Source organism: Podarcis muralis, chromosome 10 (assembly GCF_964188315.1).
Source record: "Podarcis muralis chromosome 10, rPodMur119.hap1.1, whole genome shotgun sequence".
Taxonomy (NCBI): domain Eukaryota; kingdom Metazoa; phylum Chordata; class Lepidosauria; order Squamata; family Lacertidae; genus Podarcis; species Podarcis muralis.
Window position 1 is genome coordinate 33,361,986 of NC_135664.1, and position 22,367 is coordinate 33,384,352.

The 22,367-nt window shown below is 43.7% G+C and overlaps 1 protein-coding gene across 5 annotated transcripts in view; it reads left to right on the forward strand.

Annotated features, from left to right (window-relative positions):
* Positions 1-136: 136 nt before the first annotated feature.
* TMEM19 (transmembrane protein 19) overlaps positions 137-22,367 on the forward strand; it is a 28,719-nt gene continuing 6,488 nt past the window's right edge. The window contains exons 1-4 of one of the 5 annotated variants that reach the window (XM_077934723.1): positions 137-646; positions 4,450-4,522; positions 21,282-21,435; positions 21,941-22,054. In XM_077934723.1, the coding sequence (XP_077790849.1) occupies positions 21,303-21,435; positions 21,941-22,054 (247 nt within the window). In that variant the 5' untranslated portion in view covers positions 137-646; positions 4,450-4,522; positions 21,282-21,302. Of the gene's footprint in view, positions 647-4,449; positions 4,523-18,800; positions 18,967-19,540; positions 19,775-21,281; positions 21,436-21,940; positions 22,055-22,367 lie in introns of those variants that run through there. The other 4 variants (XM_077934726.1, XM_028747056.2, XM_077934724.1 and 1 more) reach the window with 4 other exon arrangements.

The following is a 22,367-nucleotide window of genomic DNA, read 5'->3' on the forward strand; positions in this document are numbered from 1 at the left end:
GAGCTCAGCTCCGGCTTCCTTCGCTCGCGCTCTCCCGCTCCCCCTCCCCACCGTCGCGCTTCTCTTTCCCCCGAGAAGGGGCAGCGAAAACATCACAAAGGGGACGTCGAACGGCATGATGGGAGTTGTAGTCCTCCGCTATGTGTCGGCAATGGGCAGCGGTGGGGGTCGCCTGCCTGTTCAGCAGCAAGTTCTACACAGCAGAATGAGAAATAACGGTGCTTTTACAGTAGAAGTTTAAAGAGAAAGGGCTGGTTCTAGAATTGTATCTCCCTCAGAGCGGCCGTTTCAGTGGACAGTGAGGCGACTCCTTTGGGGCGCAGCAGGGTCGTCACAAACGCCGCTCGTGACGCTTAGAGTGAATCTAGGCCCCAAGCGACTCCGCTGCCGTAAGATGTGGTATCAGATTCACGGAGGGTGAGGTTATCGATAGGGAACGAGGCAAAGATGGCTCTAGGCTGCCTCCAAGACCAGAGGCCCCTTTCCGTTGACCCGCTTTCGGAGAATACTGAAGACGCGCCTCCTTTCCCTGACCTTTGACACCGTTTTTTTTCGGGATCCACCCTACTGTTACTTAACTGTTTTTTTTATTTTGAAAAAAATTAAATGCTTGCAGCCTGCCCTGGGAACTGCTGCTGAAGGCCAGGTAATCAAACTTAATCATAATAATTAAATAACAGAAAGAACACTAGGAGACAGCTGTTGTTGCCCTCATCGCTTGATGGTGGGGCATCCCATAAACATCTGGCTCTCCACTGTGGGAAATGGGATTTCAGGCTACTAAGGCTTTGGTGTAATCCAGTAGATTTTTGTGTGTGTTTAGGGTAAAGCAATCTAGAGAAATGGTTGTCGTTCTCCAGTGAGGCGGCTACCAATGATGATGGTGATAATAATACTTTGTTATTTATACCCCACCCACCTGAAAAAGTTCTGAAGTTGTTATTTTCATGAGGTCATCTGGAATAATTAAAAGGCGTCAGCTGTCAAGCTACAAGACCTCGGTGTAGCTCATACTACTTTTGTCATTTTCCAAATACACAAGAGTTTTGTGGCACTTTAGCAAATACTGTATGGGGAAGGATCCTAAGCTTCAGTCACTCGGCTAGGTGGCTTACATGGCAAATGCCCTTTGATGCTACTGCTATACGAGGTATGCTGACACAACTGTGCAGATACACCAATGCAACGCCGCTATGTTGACAAAGCTCCAGTGTAGCAGCCAAACAGTGTGGAGACATTGGCAGGACAGGGAGGAGCGGACCTTGAGCGTCTTGAATGTGCCCTCAACAATGGCAGAATTTACACAGCCCATAATGCTGGTTCAAGGAAAATTTCTTCCATTCACTTTGGTAGAAACAGGAGGGGGATCACTACCTACCCACATTGCCTTGATAGATTATAAGCAGGCTGGATTCCTAGATCCAAAGTGTAGGCTCTTCAACAGGAGAGAGCCCTCAGCAGAGTTTAAAACCACAAAATCACGCAGCGTAGTGAAGCATGAGGAATATAGGCTGTTAGACTTTTTGCTTCCCCTCTCTACCCCTCTCTCAATGAACAGAACACACTGCTAATAAGTTTAAATACTTTACTTAACAACTCCAAAGATCAGATTCATGTGTCATTCCATGCAGCAGCAAGAATACAGGTAGAAAATTATTGCGTTACAAAATACAGAAAAAATATTTCTGAGCACGCGGTCTGGACTTGAAGCAGTCGAGTTTAAGTTGAGTGTACTAAAGAACAGGAGATGGAAGATGAGGCTGGTTGAGTGTCTCATGCTTCACTGGACAACTTAAAGGTACAGCGTCAACAGGGCTGGCATCAAGGGTCAGCAAGGTCAGGCACCTGCTGAGGATTCACAGCCCAGCAAGGGGCCCTTTAACAAGAGCCCCCTGGATCTGCTACAACAAAGTGGTAGACTCACCAAGGGAGGGGCCCATGGAGAATGTCTTGCTAAAGTGCCCTCTGAAACCTGAAGTTGACAGTGAGCATCAGTCTCTAGTGACTGGATAGCTAGGGTAATGTTTTGGAAACACTACAATGCTATTCATGCTCCAGAAACAGTACATTCCACTGAACACAGTTTGACTTACCTTTGAGTAAATGTGCACCCTATGAGCTTGTAATTTAATTTAATTTTCTAAGCATTGTCCTTTTTATCCTGGGATATGCAAATAAAAAAATAATTTTTAGAACTGAAACATGCAGCAGAATCTTTTTACTGTTCTCCTAAAATGTACAATTGGTATCCTTTTGGTATATCATTCTAGATGCTGATTGGAATGTGGGAACCTGATTAACGATTTACTTTATTTTGCAAAACATGAGGAACAAGTTTCTCCTTGTTTCGGAGAATGCTTATGAGACAAAGAAGAACTTTTTAACTAGAGCAATCCTATGTCTGAAAGAATGGCATACCACATACTGGACACTCGTGCAGCAGAGATGTCTAAAATGTACCCAAATCTTATGTTAGCTCTCTTTTCCTTTGTTATCAGTTAGTATCAGTTTCTGCTTTATAGCATTATCTAATAGAGAAAAGGAAAGTGTTTGCTCAGAGGAAATATTTGAAGTATAGTGACAATTAAGTAGCAAGCTACTGTGTGCTTCCTGAATTTTGATGTGTTTAGATACAGTGGCAAAGACCATTTTAAACTTCAGAAAATCACATACAGTACAGTATATAGTTCTAACCTGCTTAGTACATTCCACTGAACTCACTGGGCCTTACATCTGGAAAACCCTTCTTAGTTTAATGCTGCATGTCTGTACTTAGAAGAGAGCTAAGTCCTATTAAACAAGGCTGATTTAATGTTTGAGGCAAAACAGAAACCTATGGCAAATGTATACCCTCCAACATTTCTCCAATGAAAATAGGGACATCCTATTCAATAATAATAATAATAGTAATAATAATAATTGTTTTTATTTATACCCCGCCCATCTGACTGGGTTGCCCCAGCCTCTCTGGGCAGCTTCCAACATATATATTTTTTATTTTTTTAATTCCCTATAGAGGGCTGCCTTCAGATATCTTCTAAAGGTTGTATAGTTACTTATTTCCTTGGCTCAGGGGTCGCATAGATCAGTGTTTCCCAACCGGTGTTCCGCGGCACACTACTGTGCCGTCAGACATTGGCTGGTGTGCCGTGGGAGGGAGGCGGGCGAGTCGGGCGGTGAGAGGCGGCGGCGGCGAGGATCCGCGTCGAGCCGGGGGCGGCTCCGCGGTGGTGGTGCCGAGCGGCGGGGCAGCGCGTGCAAAAGGGAGGAGCGCGAGACAGCGGAGGAGGAGGAGGCCGGCATGTCCGGGCAGCAGCAGCAACAACAGCAGCAGCAACTCCCGGCGACGGCTCCTCAAGCCCCGCCGCCGCCCCCTCCTCCGCCCGCTATCGCCGCCACCACCACAACAGCCGCCGCCGCCTCAGTTGCCGCCGTCCCTCCGTCCCTCGCTCTGCTGCCTCCTCCCACCCCCAAAGCTTGGAGGTTCCCCGGCAAGGGGGAGGGAAAAAACTTTCACTTTCGTGCGTCCCTCCCGGCGTGACGCTGCGCGCTGACGTCACGGGGCGGGGCTTTAATGGTGGTGTGCCGTGAGATTTTTTTTCAGTAAACAGGTGTGCCGTTGCCCAAAAAAGTTTGGGAAACACTGGCATAGATCCATACCCTTCAACGTTTCTCCGATGAAAATAGGGACATCCTAAGGAAAAGTGGGACATTCTGGGATCAAATCAGGAACCAGGACGGCTTCTGTAAATCTGGGACTGTCCCTGGAAAATAGGGACCCTTGGAGGGTCTGCAACAAGGCAACCCAGGGAAGCTCCAGCATGCTGAAGGAGGCAGAGGAGAAAAAAGGAAGCTGGAGAGGAGCAGGCCGTGGCGGGAGGGGGGGTGAATGGAGGAAGAGGAGGCTGTGGTGGGGCACAGGAGGCAGTGAACGGCATGCTCCTCAAGGCCTGGATCTGCTGCCCTTCCCAGCTGATCCCAGCCTGTTGCCTGAGATGGTGACTGCCTCATCTAGCCTCATGATGGGTTGGCCCTGCATTAAACACAGTGGTGCTTACTTCTGAATAAGCATGTGTAGCATCTGTCTTATAAATATTAAGTGAACTGTGATATTGGTTGGGACCTTCCTGTATTTCAATGCTGATAAAAGACACTGGGTGGGTGGATCTCTGAGGTTGAAGGAGGAGAATACCTGCACAGGCAGGGCTTTGCTGTGAAGCCTGAGGCTTAAGCACGCCCTGACTTCTTGCATTTCCCAGTGCTGTTCCGCCCCCCAACAAAATGAGTCGTGAGAAAATTTAAGTTCTGCAGCACATAGTAGCTGAAACAAGGCGAGTGGAACTAATTTTCTGTGGGTGAAAAGAATGAGCAGGAAAACCTATCCCACCACTCCATCAAGATGCTGCTGGTGGCTGCTTAGTTAATATGCTACTTTTGATATTTTCTCAGGATTTCAACCTGTGGTTTTGATTTACTTATTTTACCTTCATCTTCTACTCCCTGAATTCATTCTCAGGAACAGGTAAGGAATACTGATTAATTCCCACGCTTTCAGTGTAGTGGCTTATTAATTTCTTGCTACATATTTTGTTTTTAAGTATAATATTTTAATGCATTCTTTGGAATCCTTTGAAAACATTCCTTTTAATACAAGCTGTGTACACACTATACAGTACATTCACATTCTTTCCCTTAGTGAATTCTGGGCACTGCAGTTCCCCTCAGAGTTACAATTCCTAGCAGCCCTTTGTAAACTACAGTGCCCAGAAACCTTTGCAAAGTCCAGCAGTAGTAATGAAAAACAACACAATGTTGCTGCTAGCCTTCTGGGGGAAGCAATTACCAGATTAACTCTCTTGATGTTCTTTTAATCCTCATCTGTGCCTGTTGCTTGCAGACCAACGGTAGCCTGGTAGGTTGCTCAGACTATTTAGGAAGCTTCCTAGAAACACTGGTAGGTTTGGGATCAGATGTTCATGTATTTTGGGGGAAAGTCTCTAGGCTAGCACTGCTTGTCAGACTTGCTTTTGTTGTTGCTGTTGGGAAGCCACTTGGATTACCTCAGCCTTTGCCAATCTAGTGCCCTCCAGAAATTCTGGACTGCAGCTCTCATCAGCACCAGTCAGTATGGTCCAGGATGATGGAAGTTGTAGTCCAGAGCTTCTGGAGGGCATCTGGTAGGCAAAGGCTGGTCTGCCTGGTTACTCAGCCTTAGAATGTTGGAAACATTCTTGCATAGAGTTTTGGTCCAGGTTTGACTGCCCATTGAAGTCCCCGGTAGTGCTGCACTGTCCCAAGGTATTGTGCTGCCTAAAGCAGAGCTCAGGTGTCCACCAGCATTTTCCCTAGGGCTAATCCATTTAAATGTGTTGCTGAATTTTTTAAACACCAGTTTCTACTTTTCTCTGTGCGCCCCATCTAAACCAGATCGCTTCACCTTGCTAGTCAGCAGGAGTGGCATTGGTTCCTAGAGTATCCTATCCTATAATGCAGGTTTTAGGAAACTTTGAACCTCCACATGTTGCCAAACTACAACTCCCATCATCCCTGGCCATTGGCCATGCTGGCCGGTTGATTAGAGTTGTAGTTCAGCAACATCTAGTGCTATAAAGCATTAGTGAACTATCAGCTGAGGAGCTGCATGTGGCCCCTAACTTCATTTTATACACCCACTAATGCTTCTCAAAGGTGCCCCATTATTCCATCATTGGATCAGTTACTGTTTGTTTCCTCCTTGTTTTTTCTTGGTTTTGAAAGTGTTTTTTCCTCTCCTCTTTTTGTATAGTTTCAGAAGAACTGGAATGCGCTGTATTGTGTTGGATCAAAATTAATTTATTCCTTTTTTTAAAAATTGCTGATTGTATGGGTTAGGAAAAGTAAGTTGAAAACAAATGAAGGCTTTTGACATGTGTGTTCTCATAGCTAGGGGTGTGGGAGAAGTTCAGTTCACTTCATATTTTAAGGTGTGCATATCAAATTTGCACTTTCCAGAACAATATATAAACCAAACCACAGCCATCCTTTGAAACTTGTAATGCAGTTGTCCAGCCACCATAATGTGTTACAAAAATGAATATATTTCTGTGAGGGTACATAAAAAGGCATATTTCCGTGAAAATAACGTGCAAAATACATTCTCTCATATTAGGGAGAATGCTTTGCAAAAATATGTTTATTAGGCAAAATTGCATTAAAAATGTATCGAGAGAAATTCACAGTAACATGTTGATGAATTTTCATGTGAATTTCATGAGAAATTGTTGCAGAAATGTGGACAACTGAATTTTAAGGTTGGAAAAAGGAGAGAACCAAAATTGGCAGAGCCATCCATCTTTGCCTGTAGCACAATCAATTCAGAAAGGGATTAGTTCAGAAAAGGATAAAGCCTACCACATTTCAGAATGGTAGCAGCCGGGTTCTCCTACAAAGGTAGATTTTACCATTTTGTGGTTGGTACAATAGGCATGTGGGGCAGTGCAGAAGAAAAGAACATGGATTCCCACGAAAGGCTGAGGTGGGAGAAAGATCACCCCCAACAATTACCCTGTCACCTCAAGAGCTGTAGATGGGTGTGGACTTATATTCCCCACTATCGATTTTTGGGGAAACAGCTTTTCCCTACGAGAGAAGTTTCTCCATTGACATCCATAACGAAATAGATCCTTGTGAAAGGCACACATGGTTTTTAATCCATCCCCCCAAATCACTGGAATTGGAGTTACATGTGAAAATAATTCACTATGGTTAGAAGCTAACCCTAACTCTAAACCAGGCACCCCCAAACTCGGCCCTCCAGATGTTTTGGGACTACAACTCCCATCATCCCTGACCACTGGTCCTGTTAGCTAGGGATGATGGGAGTTGTAGTCACAAAACATCTGGAGGGCCGAGTTTGGGGATGCCTGCTCTAAACCTTAGGCAAAAGGGAAAGGAGGCAGATTGGGAGCCAACTCCTAGGAACTCCCTTTACCTCCCCCATAAAAGCTGATAGGTATTGCCATTCAAGTGGTGTGTGTATCCACCAAGTATTCTGATTAATTATGCGGGGCAGGATTTACCTGCCCCCCCCATTTTTTTATTCAAGTTGGCACCCCTACTTAAAGCTGCTTACTTAAAGCAGTTGTTATCAATAAAATGTGCACTTATGTGCTCAGGACAGCAAATCATTTCCTTGTGCAATTTAGGGAGATGTCTCTCTGGATAATAATGCCATTGGATCATATTCAGAGCCCATTTAAAAGAGTGTTGCATTATGCATCACAATTAGCATCCTCAAATCTGCTTCAAAGGAAGATCAGAGCTAATCTACTAAAAGCTTATCCCTGGTAAGGGTTTCAAAAGCAATGCTAGGATGCCTTTTGCTGTGGAATGCTTATTGGAAGAGATACTCAATTTCAAATATAATATGCTTCTAGTGACTTGAATTCAGTCAATGGAAATTTTCCATTTGATTTACCTACATGGGAGGATATTAACTTCATTTATTTAAATGATCATGAATGTATAGGTCAGGATGGCCCACTTTTCATACCAAGTGGGGCTGCAATAGTACTTTGACATGGAACCCATGGGCTGCACACTGCTTTGTATTGCAGGACGGGGGGGGGGGGGGGCAAGGCTAAAATTTGACACACACACCAGCCCTTGCAAAGCCTACTGCACCAGGCTTTGAGAAGGAGACATGAGACTCTGGCAGGTCCAAGAGCCCTCCCACCTCCTTCCCAAAGCTGGGGAAATGCTAACTAGGCTTTGGGAAGGAGGCAGAAGGACTCTAGGACCCTGTCAGCGCCCTCATGCCTCCTTCCTAAAGCCTGGCATCTCATTTTACCTGGCAACAAATATTTCCAAAAAAGGCGCAGCCCACCGGCCATATGGAGGTGTTCTTGCACCACGTTGTTTTAATGATTATACAATAAGCCTGATTCATCTTATGCTTAGAACACTTGCACTGCCCACAAATTTATGCCAGACAGCACCTTCAAACATACCTTAGTTAAGCAAATGAAAGAAAAACTGTGTACAGCCTTTCATATGGTAGAACCAGTTAAGTGTTTTTCACATGTCTCACTATATACCAGAGTGGCTAACCTATGCATTGGATTACAACTCCCATGATTGCCGATTACTGGTTATGGTGGTTGGAACTGATGGGAGGTGGATCCCAACAACTGTTCTCTACCACTGCCGCACAAAATTTTTCCATGTTGTTGCAGATGAAGTTATACAAGCAGCATGCTTGCTTTCTGTGCTGTAGGGAGCCTGTGATATTACCAGACTCCAGCTCCCATCATCATCAGCCAGAAGTGGTCAGGAATTATGGGAGTTATGTCCCAGGAATATCTGAATGCCCACAGGTCTCTCACACCCTCCAGTGCCTTAAAAGAGCTATTATTTCAAATATTGCAAAATAAGACTGCTGAGAATGTGGCTAGACACTTTCATTTCAAAAGTACAACTTACACACAAACACGATGACGTTTGGCAAATGAACCATTGGCATATACTCCACTCTCAGATCACCATCAACTTGCCTGAGGGCAAATAAAGAAAACATTCTAGTCAAAGTATGTACCTTGCCACATTTGAAGTGCTTAAAACTCGCTGGGACAGCCATGTGGCACTTAGGAAGGCCATGAAGCCCTGAGCCAAAGCTGCCATGGGAAGCTGCAGCCAGATGGACAGTGTACCAATACAATCCCCAATTTGTCCTGTATGCTTACACCACCACTTAAAAGCACCAGTAACAAAGGCTTTGTCCAAAGCAAAACCTGCAGAGCAGGGGCAGGGCACCATGTTCAGCTCAAACAGCACCTTCTGACAACTTTCCAGTCACAGGCGCAGCCAGAGGCCCCAAAGTGCAGACCAACAACAGAGAATTTTACCTTGATACATTAGGTTTTTCCCCACTGAGGCTGTGTACACACCATGCCTTTAAATGCACCCCGAATAATATTGAGAACTATGGTTGCCCTCAGAGCCGCAATTCCCATCACCCTTAACAAACTACAGTTCCCAGGAGTCTTGGTGGGGGTATGCTTTGAATATGCTTTAAAGGTATAGCGTGTAGACAACCAGGGGTGTAGCTAGGGGGGTGCAGCGGGAGCGATTGCCCCAGACGCATTTTGGGCGGGGGACATGCTTCTCATGCCACCTTCCCCAAGCCAGCCTTGGGGTTTTTTTGTGAGGGTGGATCTGATCAGATCCCAGTCTCGCAAAGCTGCTTGGGGAGGGTGGCAAGAGAAGGACCCCAGCCTTGCCAAGGCTGGGATCGAAGGGTGTGTGTCTGTTGTGTAATTCTCACTCATCCTCCCCGAGTGGCTTTGTGAGGAGTGTTTACATGGTGGGGCACAGAGGGCAAATGGAGCCCACTGCGCCAGGCCAGCTCTCACCACTGAAGCAAGCCGCAGCTCTGTTTGCCGTCCGTACCATGCACCTTTCAATACTGGGATTGAAGGGTGCATAGCTGTTGCACATTTCTCATTCTGCCCTTCCCTGAGCTCTCTGGCTGGTCAGGCTCCTTCGCCCTCCTTCACCTGTCCCAGGCACCATGGGAACATGCTCTGCCGCTGTTCACAGCCTGACACAACTTCCCTATCCTCCATCCAGGAAAGCAAGAAGCAGTATCAGAGTACTGTAATTAGTGACAGCCTAGCCACCCACAGTGATGTATGATGTTAAACCACCAGAAGAAGCAACCACTATAAAACCTAGAGCAAAACAGAATAAAGTGATGTTCAAAAAACTAGAACAATCTGAACAGTGTAATCTTATGCATGTCTACTTGGAAACAAGTCCAAACTGAATTCCATTAAACTTACTCCAATGCAAATGTGTACATGTCAGGACTTGAGTCAGGTGTAGATCAGCAGCATAAACAAAGCACCCGAGGCCAGTGAAGTTAATTTTCCTTGGTCTGGCCCCAGTGAAGCTGTTGTGAAGTCTGAAGGTCCCCGCCTTCCCACTGCTCTCTAAGGCTCCTCCCCTCCAGAGTTTTTCCCACACATTGTCAAACTGTGCTCACAACTGTTTTCTGTTCTTTTCATTTCTCTGTGCATTCTTGGAACCCAGGGGACGGAGACTCCCTGGATTCTTCAGCAGCCTCTTGACCCGCCCGCGCCCCCCAGCCTCTGCTTCAGCCTCAAAGTCTGAGCTGCACTCTGCCTCAGCTTCTTCACGTTCATGTTCACTTCATGTTCACACTGGAGAGCCAGTGTGGTGTAGTGGTTAAGAGCGGTAGTCACGTAATCTGGGGAACCGGGTTCACGTCTCCGCTCCTCCTAATGCAGCTGCTGGGTGACATTGGGCTAGTCACACTTCTTTGAAGTCTCTCAGCCCCACTCACCTCACAGAGTGTTTGTTGTAGGGGAGGAAGGGAAAGGAGATTGTTAGCCGCTTTGAGACTCCTGAAGGGGAGTGAAAGGCGGGATATCAAATCCAAACTACTCCTCCTCCTCCTCTTCTTCTTCTTCTTCTTCTTCTTCTAAACCCTGTCACCTCTCCTGCAGCTGACACCTCCTTCCACCAATCCCCAGGCTCTGAGCCTTCCTCCCCTTGGTGTTCCCTAAGGTGTTTCCCGGCTGCTGCCTCCCACCACTCCTCTGCATCCACCCAGTCCATGACAGTACAGAATTACATTCTAAACCAGCAATGCATCTCTTCTTAATATATTCTTAAATGGACCTTCACTCTCCCCCATCCGTTCAAATCTTAGTCACTTGATGGTCAGTCATGTGTTTCTATCTTGCTGACTTTGGGGGGAAAGCAGTGAGTCACCATTTGTACTTAGTTGTTCATAAGTATGCACGGCATATCTCTGCCCTGTAATGTGGCAAATTGTTTGATGTAGTTTATATTAAATATTTTAAAAGTGCATAAAGTGCAAAAATGGCTGCTATTAAATATCTAAGCTCCAGGCCCACACTTTTATAGAGAATGAATGGTACATGAGTAGAATCACATCTACCCAGTGTTTGCTCTTTCGTGAAAGTAAGTCTGAGTTAAATATTTTAGGGCCTACTTCTAAGTAAACCTGGTTAGAATCAGATAACAATATGGAAGCATGATCAGAAGCAGATAGTCTGTGGGAGCTCACTAAAAGACTTCAAAATGTAATAATGAAAACACATTATGTTAGATGATGATCAGGATCTTTCCCTTTTTATTAATCAATAACAGCCATGGGTGGGAGGGAGCTTGAGGATTCCATCCTTTCCCTTTGTGGAGCAAATAACAACTGGATGGGACGGGTCTCATTTAGTCTGACCAAGTACATAATTTTTTAAGGCATTGTTCCCTTAAATATTAGAACTGCCATCAATATTACTAGTCTATGGAATTCAACTGATATAAATGCACCCTTCCCCCAATTAATTTTAATGGTTCAGTACACGCATGATGTGCTGTAAGGATTAATCAGCTTTACAAGAGCAGGACAGTTTTATGAATAAGTGAGCTCTTTTATTAAATAGAAGTTTATATGCACAATAAATCCCTTTAACAGAGGATGCCTACAAAGCAATCCAGATTTCCCTTATCTCACTCAGGTTAATTTGGAGCAATCCTTGTCAGCTTTGTAGCTCTGTTCTTAAACCCATTCTTCCATATAATATTTCTCGCTCTACTCCTTAAATAAACATAGTGACTGATTTATATTAAAGACACTCAGAAATAGGCCGGTGGTTAAGATACTGACAGTCACTGACTTCCCAGTCTTGAAAAGACAATGAAGTAACAAAATCCAAAGATGTTATTTCAGAAATGGTAATTCTACAAGTATAGAAGTAATTCTGCCGGGGGCGCGGGGATTGAACCATAACATTCTAACATCAAGAAACATATGAAAGGTAGGCATGAAAGCCAAATTGTTTTGAAAATAAAAAAGCTTCCTGGCCGAAGTAAGGTATTTTGTATCCAGTTACAGCATTTTAACCCAATACAGTGGTACCTTGGTTTATGAACTTAATCCGTTCCGGAGGTCCATTCTTAAACCAAAACCGTTCTTAAACTGAGGCGCGCTTTCCCTAATGAGGCTTCCTGTTGCCGGTGCCCTTCCACCTTTCGGCTTCCATTCTTAGACTGAGGTAAAGTTCGCAAACCGGGACACTACTTCCGGTTTTGTGGAGTTCATAAACCGAATAGGTCGTAAACAGGGCTGTTCTTAAACCAAGGTACCACTGTATTCCTGAAGTATTTTAAAGTAGCTAGACTCTTTTTTCCCTTTTTGCATCTGCGTTTTTAAATGAACTAGAAGCGGTTGCAATCTCATGTACAGTTAGGAGCAAGTTCCACTGAATTCCGTGTACCTTTTTCCAGAGTACTGTATGTGCATAGAATCGGACTGTAAATGTCTTTTGCATGGCAGACAAAAAATAATGTGGGAAAATATTAATTTTGAGTATTACGCATAGGTACATAGGATACTTCGAAGTAAGCTTTATAATAATATAATAATAATAATTTATTATTTATACCCCGCCCATCTGGCTGGGTTTCCCCAGCCACTCTGGGCGGCTTCCAAAAGAATATTAAAATACTGTGATACATCAAACTTTAACTGGCTTCCTTTCATCAACATATTTTAACAGAGCATAGGTTCTTTGAAGCTTGCTCTCTGTTTTATGGAGCTGTGTTAACTCAGGATATTTCAGATCAACATTCCGATCTTTGGGAAGGGCCTATAATCGCATGTGTTCTGAACAACACCTATCTTTTTAAGGGACTCATCAAGAAAATATTTTAAAATACTACACTTTCCATTCCGAATGTGTTTCCTGTAAGTCTCACTGATTTGAGGATTTTGGGTCCCCCCCTTTTTTTTTGAGGGAACGTGCTTAAGATCACAAATGTGATAAAGCAGTAAATACTAGCATGTAATGCAAACAATCAGGTTGTGGAATTACCTCCCCTCTGAGATGCATCTTATATGCTTTTCAATGATTGGTCAATATGTGTTTCCTTATCCAGGCCTTTTGCTGAATTGAAGTATTCCCTTCTCCTGTGTTCATATGGACTGCTGTCCTGTTATTTTGTCACTTGTTTTGCTATTTTATCTTTTTAATGTAAATTACATTTGTTTTAATTGTGACATTTTTGTAACCTATCCTGGGACCATTGGGTGAAATGCAGGCTGAGAGTACAGTATAATTTAAAAAAACACAAAATTTTGCTTATATAATAAAAATAATTTATTCAGCTCAAAAACATTTCCATCCTTAATACAAAGGTCAAATGCAGTGGTACCTTGGGTTAAGTACTTAATTCGTTCCGGAGGTCCATTCTTAACCTGAAACTGTTCTTAACCTGAAGCACCACTTTAGCTAATGGGGCCTCCTGCTGCTGCCGCGCTGCTGGAGCACGATTTCTGTTCTCATCCTGAAGCAAAGTTCTTAACCTGAAGCACTATTTCTGGGTTAGCGGAGTCTGTAACCTGAAGCGTATGTAACCTGAGGTACCACTGTAGTAGGGCTAAAGAGTAATAGGTCAATTTTCAATAGCCTGATAATGAAGCCTCTCTATTTTCCTATACTTGGAAACACTTGTTTCTTTTTCCTACATTAGAAGAGGAAAAACTGTGGTAAGGATGTCATACAAAGACCAAGAGAACTAAAGTTGAAATTCCTCCCTTCCATCTAAACTTTCTCTCAGTTTAACTAACCTTCACAACAATCCTGGGAGGCTGAATCATGGGAGTGCGGAGGACCATGCACACCCCACACCCTGAACTCCCCGAAAGAAGGGCAGCATAAAAATGTAATAAATAAATAGTGGACATTTCAAAAATATCCCTACATGATCTCCCTGTACTGATGGCACAGAGAGTCAAGAGCTGATGGGGCTTTGCAGGTTTTTATTAAATTTGAAAACAGAGTGCAATGGTCTTCAGTTGAGTGTAAGGACTAGCATGAGAAGCAGGGTGCATTCTCCCTTGTTATCCAATTGGGAAAGTGAGCAAGGAGTGGAGAACAGAATGGGAGAGTATTATAAGAAGAAGTGTGCTTTCTTAAGGGTTCTGATCATAGTGCTTCATCTGCTCCATTGCATGCCTTTTGAAAGGCTGAAGCTCCATTGGGCATTGCTATTTATTTAGATAGAAGTCTTGCAGACTTCAGTGGGGCTTCCGGTCTGGCAAATGTGCATAAGAACGCACTCCTACACCTGTGTTCAAAGTAATGTGAAGGCATTTCATGAGAGTAGATACCGCACCACTAACTCACAGTCAGTTTGAGTTACATCCAATGTTAGACATACTTAATTCCACTGATTTCAGTAAGTCTGTTTTGGGTATGTGACTTAGCCCCATTAGTACTATGTACACTATGTTAGTGTACTATTCCCCTCAAGTCTCAGAGTTCCCTCGGAAGAAGGATTGGTAGTTAAACCATTCTGAAAATTGTAGCTCTGTGATGGGCACAGCAGTCTCTTGACAACTCTTAGCACGCTTAACAAACTACAGTCCCCAGGATTCTTTGGGGGAAACCAAGTGCCTTGGTTGATTATCACTTATTATTTGCATTAAATTTAGTTTGCTCTGATTTCTGAGGATTTCATCAAGGTTATGGATCTTAACCACATCTTCTGAAAGCTCATATCACTTATTATTTGCATTAAATTTAGTTTGCTCTGATTTCTGAGGATTTCATCAAGGTTATGGATCTTAACCACATCTTCTGAAAGCTCATATCACTTATTATTTGCATTAAATTTAGTTTGCTCTGATTTCTGAGGATTTCATCAAGGTTATGGATCTTAACCACATCTTCTGAAAGCTCATTCAAAATCAATGGGAGTTCCAGGATATACATTGAAAAATAGGAAAGTAATATTTATCGTTATTAATTTCTGAATGCCTTAAAAAGTTAGAAGATGTTCAGAACACATGAGATGACATGCTTACTATTTAATACTTTCTTTTGCTTAAGGTTTTAATCCCACATTTCCACCACAATGACTTTCAGGTTGGCTTGAAAATTCTCTCGTCTAAACTATTAACTTTAAAACGGTTCAAGTAAACATCTTAAGAACTGGTAAACGACACACAAAATAAGCCAGTAGATTAATTGCTATTTAAAAGGACAAACAAATAAAAACAGCAAAAGCAAAAACAATAGGACTGTATTAATAAAAAATGGTTCTGAAGACTTAAGCTGCAGTCTTGAGAGCTAAGCTTACCTGCATATTTTGTAAGCGGTGTGTCAAGGATGCAGGGTTACCTGGAAATTATAAAAATGCTTTGGAAAAGCAGAACCTCGTCTCCTATCCCATCTTGAAGTCTTTAAACCACACCTCATCCCAATGATTAAAATACACTCCCTAGTAATTTTATTGTCTGCAATTCATGTATACCTCTCTGAAATACACTTTTTATTGGCTGTTTTGCTGACACTGTGATATACTATTTTGTCATATTCTTGCTGAGGTTGACAAACTGGCGTGATCTGCCGTCATATGGAGCCTCTGCTTTTGGTGCTAAACCATGTTCTACATTCCCAGAAAGAATATTTGGAGATATCAGTCCCACACTTGTGGTTTTCTTTACTTTCAGTTTTCTGCTGAAGCCGTGATTCCTTCCTACATATAATACAGCTTTTTCTGAGGCTCAGCATAAATTAAATGATGAGTGGGGTTTATTTCTAGCATTTGTCACGTCAGTCAGTTTAATTATTTCTATCCTGCTTTTTTGCAATACAGTCGCACTCAGTGTTGCTGCATTTTACAGCAAGTGAAAGCACATCATAGCTAAAGTAAAAACTGCATCCTATCTAAAGCAGTGGCACACATGTGACACTATACTTAGGACTTGCCTGGAAGACCAGTTTGTTAAAAATACCTTGAGTAGAGTGCTGAGGAGGACAAACAACCCAAGCACATAACTCCCATACTTAAAAACTTGTATCGGCTACCAATATGCAACTTCAAGGTTTGTGTATTAATTTATGTATTACTGATTTTGGCCCAAGATCCCTTAAGGACCACCTTATGCTTCTATCCCTGTCCCATCATTGAGGTATTATGGGGAGTTTACGTTAGTGGTCCCCCAGGGCTCAGTCACATGGCTTGAATCCACCATTCAGTATTGTGCATTCAGTATTGTGGGCCGAATTCTGTGAAACTTCCTCCTGACTGAGATCAGACAGGGAACTTCTCTACTGAACTTCTGGTGCTTGGTGAAGCCTTTGAACATTTCAGCCAACATTTTAAGTAAGGTTTATGACTTCTTGTTAATTGTAATGGAGGGATGTGGGGTTTTTTGTAGCCTCGTTGCATATTGCTTAGAGACTATGGTATCAGGCACTATATAAATAGTTGAAATATTGCTCTAAAGTAGTATTTCAAACAAATCCAGTAACTATTTCATAGCAACCACTCAACATCCATCAATACAATAATTCAAATATAAATGCTAACTCAATAATTAGTAATACTACCAATACAAATAGTGCATAATATAACTGCAACGTTTCAAAGCCATTCGTTTCATAACTGCAATATAATTCAGTTCAATAACAACTATCATGGCAAAAATAAATAAAAATCTTATAGGTTTTCTTATCAAGTAAGCAATATGCAAATGTTGTTAAATAAATAAAACATTGCTTCTACAATAATTTCCACAGAGCACAATAAAATATAGAGTGCACAATAGCAGAGTGCAGTACAAATAAATATTCAACACTCCAAATCATGGGGAGTCCAGGGGAGATAACTTTGACAGCTGTATAAACTTAGCTTTAAGCAGCAATTCATAAAAGGAATAAATTCACATTCAAAATGCCTTCCTCTTATCCTCCGCTATTATAATTGGAAGTCTTACATTCTGTACCAAGAGGGACAAATCATAGTACAAGTGAAGGCCTTGCCTCTCATCTGCAGTACCATACCATTTATCCCTCATTCACACCTTGACCCTCCTCCTTTTCTTATTTTCTTTCACCAGAGGGGCTCAAGGGAAGATCCCCTCCCAGGGGGACTAATTCCAGGTATCATCTGCAGGTCCTTCCATGTCTTTTTTCAGTGTGCTTTCATGATTATTTGTGCTCATGATGTTATGGGGCAGTTATATGCAATCCTGCTTTCAATTACTTGTAGCACCTGCAAAGATTTTGGGGCGGACATACTGCTTTGTTCTCAATCAGTGTAAGTCCCCTAACCTCCTGCAGAAATCTTGCAAATTTTTATACTACAAATGTTCCAGTTTGTTTTTTTGTCTTGCTACTGTTGTTTTGTAGTGCAAGAGTGGCCCTCAAGATAGCAACAATTTAGTGGTACTGGGGAAGCATCACAGAACAACTAATAAAACTGATGTCTCAGGGCCTTTTCTGCAGTTGTGTTCTGCAACATGTTTCTGGATGCTTCCAGACTACAGTCACACCTTGGTTGTCGAACGCCTTGGTACCCATACGTTTCGGCTCCTGGACAATCGAAACCAGGAAGGGAGTTTTCCAGTTTTTGAACTTTTTTTGGAAGCCGAATGCCTGATGTGGCTTCTGCTATTGTTTCTGGTGCGCCTGCGCAATCAGAAGCTGCGCCTTGGTTTCCAAATGTTTTGGAAGTTGAAGGGACTTCCTGTTCGAAAACCAAGGTACGACTGTATTGGCATTTTGAGGTGTGAATCAATCATATTATGGCAAATTCAGCATGCACGATTAAAGCCAACTTCGAGCTCTTGCACAGCAACCATGCTTCCCCTCAAAACTGTCCTTTTCTGGATAAGGAAAGTGATGAGAAAATGCTTGTGTTGACAGCCTCTTCACGAAAAGCTCCAACAGCCAACGTTGTCTACGCTCCCCTTGTCAAGAAATCGGGTTGAACGCTCAATAAGCGTTTCTGCAAACGTCCATTGGTGAATTGTCCACAGGGCTGATGTGGGCCAAGAAGTAGCTGTTAGCACTGCAGGAGTTCAAAGCACGGGGGGGGGGGGCGGGTCGTTGGCGGATGTAATTACTCGTGCCTGTAGCAAGGGCAGGAAAAAGCAAAGCTCAGCCGCCCACGCAGAAGCTTCTCGCGGTTGCCTCCACGCCCCTGGTCACTGGGCAGCAAAAGAGAGGTTCGCCTTCAACCCTCCAGCAGTTGCACATGCGCGCTAGAAGACAACTAATCGATCTAGAGGCCTGAGATTGATAGAGACGAGCGAGCTAAAGGATACAGAGATAAGAAGAACACGTGGCGAGCTCGAGGACAAAGAGATAGAAAAAGCTTAGAGTGACAATAGGTGTTTTTGTTTAGAGATAGAACTTCCTGGTTCATTTCGATGCCCCCCCCCCCCGCTTCCCTCCTCCTGGGGCAAAACTGCCGTTCGTATGTGAACTATGCTGATGGGGCAAAGTGAAGAGGGTTAGTGCCTTACGACCAGCCTGGAATTTAATCCACCGGCAATATTTCTGGTTAAAAGCAGGACCGAGGCTAGTTTGAATTTCCGAATGCGGACACAGCAAAGACATGTCCGCTTAATCCTTCCCAGCTCAAATCGGAGTTTTATTTGTATGCAGAGGCCTCGAGCTTCCGCTAGCACGTCGGATTCCCCTCCCCCCCCCAACAATGCATTAATCCTAGGCGGATCCACTCGGAAGGAAGTCCCACTGACTTAAAGGGTCAGTAAGTGGGTGCAAAGTAAGTGGGTGCAGGATTGGTTTCTGTAAGGATACAGCTAAGCACAAAGCTAAGCTCGCTCCTGGATTTGCCCACTGCTTTCTGCGAGCGGCGGGTAGAGAATGCCAGTCCAGTGCCAACCCGCAACCTTGAAAACGTACGAGTCTATCCGCTATCAGTCTATGGTCACTGGTTTCAAGCTCCAAAGCGTCCTTTGCGCGGGGCGGGGCGGGGGGGGCGCTGTTCTGAGGCGGCCATGGGACTTCCAAGCGCCGCGGCCGCCGCAGCTGCTGCTGTTCTGCGTCTTGGCAGCGCGCGGGTGAGAAAGATGCGGCGGTTCCCACACCCCCAGAAGGCAGGCGAGGCCCCGGCGGTGCTGAGGTGCGTAGAAAGCCCCGGAGGAGCACCCCTGTGCGGGCCCCTGTCCGGGCTTAGAAGCTCCCGCGGCTCCTTTCCGACGTGCCCGGTTTTCGCGCAAGGTTGAGGTCCTCTCCCCTTCCTTGTTTGTAATGCGTGGAGACGGGCTGAAAGCGCTTGCCCTGCACGGCCTCAAAGTCTTAGGGCTTTGCTGAGTCCTGGCCGGTGGTCTGAAAAGACGAAACGTGACAATTGTGCTTTGGAGGGGAGACCACCAGGGAGCCTGCCATGTAAACAGCCTTGGGCTCCAGGATGGAGAAAGGCGGGGTATAAAAGCATTAAATACATAGCCACGTCACCTTTTTAGTTGTCACACAAGAGTAGGTGGGCCATTGTTTGTTTCGCTACCTTTCTATCCCAACTTTTCCTCCAAGGGTTGGACTAGATTGCCTTTGGAGGTCTCCTCCAACTCTACGGTTCTGTGATTGCCACCTTTTTCTCAAAGGAGCTCAAGGTGGCTGACATACTTTTCCTCAGTGCTATTTTTCTAGAAAAAGAGTTCCAGAGTTCACCGTGAATTTCTCCCTTGTTCTCTTAGAATGGCAATGGTGCCCACCTGAGAGGTGCTGGAGTTGAGCTCCAGCTGGAAAAAAAGCTCTGCTTGTCCTCACAACAACCCTGTGAGGCAGGTTTGGTTGAGTATGAGTGACTGGCCCAATGTCACCCTGTGAGCTTTGGAGATCTGAGCTGTGGACTCCCAGGACTTATTCTTGCACTCTAACCACTACACCACACTGGCTCCAGGGCCAGAAAAGGAGGACAAGAGAGACAGGTAAAGAAGGTCATCTCAGGCTCCTCCAGGCAGATTCTCCTCCACCCCCACGCCTGTATAGGGCTAGGAACCACATACTGTCCCACGGGACCAGTGTTTCTGAATTGTTAGGTGTTGGATACTTCCTTATTGTGATTTTATATAATGCATTTTCATTTTACTTGTGAGATCCCTTGGAAGGATTTGTACCCCAAAAGGTGGGGTGCAAATCAATGCAATAAATCAACACAAAGTGTGGAGTATAGTCCATGTTTATGCCACAATAATCTGATTAAAGTGACACTAGATTTGTGGTTTGAAACTGCTAGCTGTTATGGTTCTCAGCATACAAAGAGACAGTGGCAGTGATGGGGCACCGTTGGCCCAACAGGGGTTCTAATCTGGCCCATAATGTTGTTTCCCTAAACCATGCAACACCTACCATCATACAAGACATTAGGGCATGAAGCAAGACACAGTTGTTGAGGAACAATCAGAGCTTTAAAATATGCTCCTGATTATTCCTTGGCAGGCGGGGCTTGTATTTAATGCCTTTCAAATGTAAGCCCCACGTGGATTGGTTCCCCAGCTGCCAGTTGTAGTTCCTGAGGGGAGCCAATCCCTGCTGAAAGTAGAGCTCAAATTCAGCATTGATCAGCTGATTGGTAGTGACTTCAAGCCATGCTAGCATCACCTGGGCTCTCCCTTTGCAATGTGTTTTGCAGTCAAGGTGAGCTGCAAAGGGGAAACGGGTTACCTGATGTCATGGTGACACCAGGTGATGGACAGGTGGTTGGCTGGCAGTGGGGGAATTAAGGTTCTAGCCTTCCATTCTGAAAAGGTTCTTCTGCTCTGGATTATGGGAATAAGGCCATGTTCTACCTTTGCTACTAGAGGCAATATGTCTCTGAATACCAGATGCTGGAGAGAGTGCTTGTGGCCTTCATTCCCAGGGACACTTGGTTTACTACCATGAGAACATGATGCTGGACTAGATGGGCCTTTGGCCTCATGTACATTCCAGCCATGTGATAGAGAATAGTCCATCCAGGTAAGAAAGAGGCATGAACACAATTCAGGGGCACGTTCTAAGCAATTAATTGATTAGGCATTCCAGTCCTAGTTACATGGGTCTGTAGTATGTTATAAAGGTACTAACCTTCTGATGCTGTTCCTTTTAATGTCTGTGGACGTTATATACGGAACAGTGTCTCCTTCAGCTTGTTCTTTGAAAAAGCAGTCCAGCACCCCTCCTTGAGTAAGTGCTCTAGCCCTCCATTCCCTTGTACAGTGGTACCTTGGGTTGCATTTCTAGTAGCTTTGCACAGAAGAGGAAAATGGAGTTTAAGTTGTTGGGTATACTGCTGCCTGATCATGCTGCAACTCTCTCTCCATATGATTATTGAATAGGTGTTGGAGCTTATGCTATGGAAAAAATATAAGCACACTTTATGCTATGGAAAAAATATATGCACACTTTAAAAAAAACTATTATCTGAAAGCTTGTTCTTGTTTCTTCTATACACAGGTGATCAGCCTTGGACTTTCCATGATATTGTTTTCTTGGGACGACTCCAACAAAGATTATTTCAAAATGATGACAAATATTATCATACTGAGTGTACTTATTTGCATTTCTTTATCTTTTTGGATTGTGTCTATGACTGCAAGCACGTATTATGGTAAAGTCTAGATTTCTACTAATGCATGATACATTTTAGTTTACAACACTCATACACAGTCTTTTATTAAAATTGGCTGCTAATCCTAATATTTTCTTAATATTTCATTTTCAATGAATACAAGCAAATTCAGTTGGTGCCTAACACATATTTACATAACTAAAAATAACTTCATGTGACTGTTAGATAAGAAATGCATATTTACATGTAAAATTAAGAGTGTAAAAGTTCCTTCCAATTGATGCTTCACAGGGTGTAGCTCTGAAGGGCTCCCCAATGTTGGCAAGGAATTCTGTGGGAGAGGAGCATAAAAACTCACAGCTGCTTATTCAGCCTTCATCCTAACCCATATTTGTGCAGAAAGAAAAGCCTATAAAAAACTCAGTCCAGTCATGTACATAAGGAAACAAGAGACGATAATAACACATGTAGTAAAAGAATGCTAAAGAAAGTAGAAAGACATATTGCTATTCTGACGTAGTGCTGTTTTTAAACTACTCTATAGGTACTTTGCGGCCTATTTCTCCATGGCGTTGGCTTGTTTCAATCTTAATTCCCCTGATAATAGCTTCACGAGGATTTAAGAAAAAAAGTCTTGATCATAGTGGAGCAATAGGAGGTATGTTCTTCTGCCTTAAGTTTGGTTGTGCTTGCATATAGTTTTAGAAATTTCCTGATTCCCCCCCCCCCTTCAGTGGAATGTTCAGTATTGCCATTCATAATTTTGGCTTTAATATTCTTGTGCTACTTCATCTTACTTTTTTGTATGAGCTATTTTGCAAATAATGTAGTGTCTCTACCACATTCTGAAGTTATTTCCATTGCAGGGAAGATTCATTCACAAAACAATATAAATGTCGTCCAATTGACTTAAAGCAACCATAACCTTGCTAATGTAAATGGTATATTTATTGTCCACAATGGACTAGGTG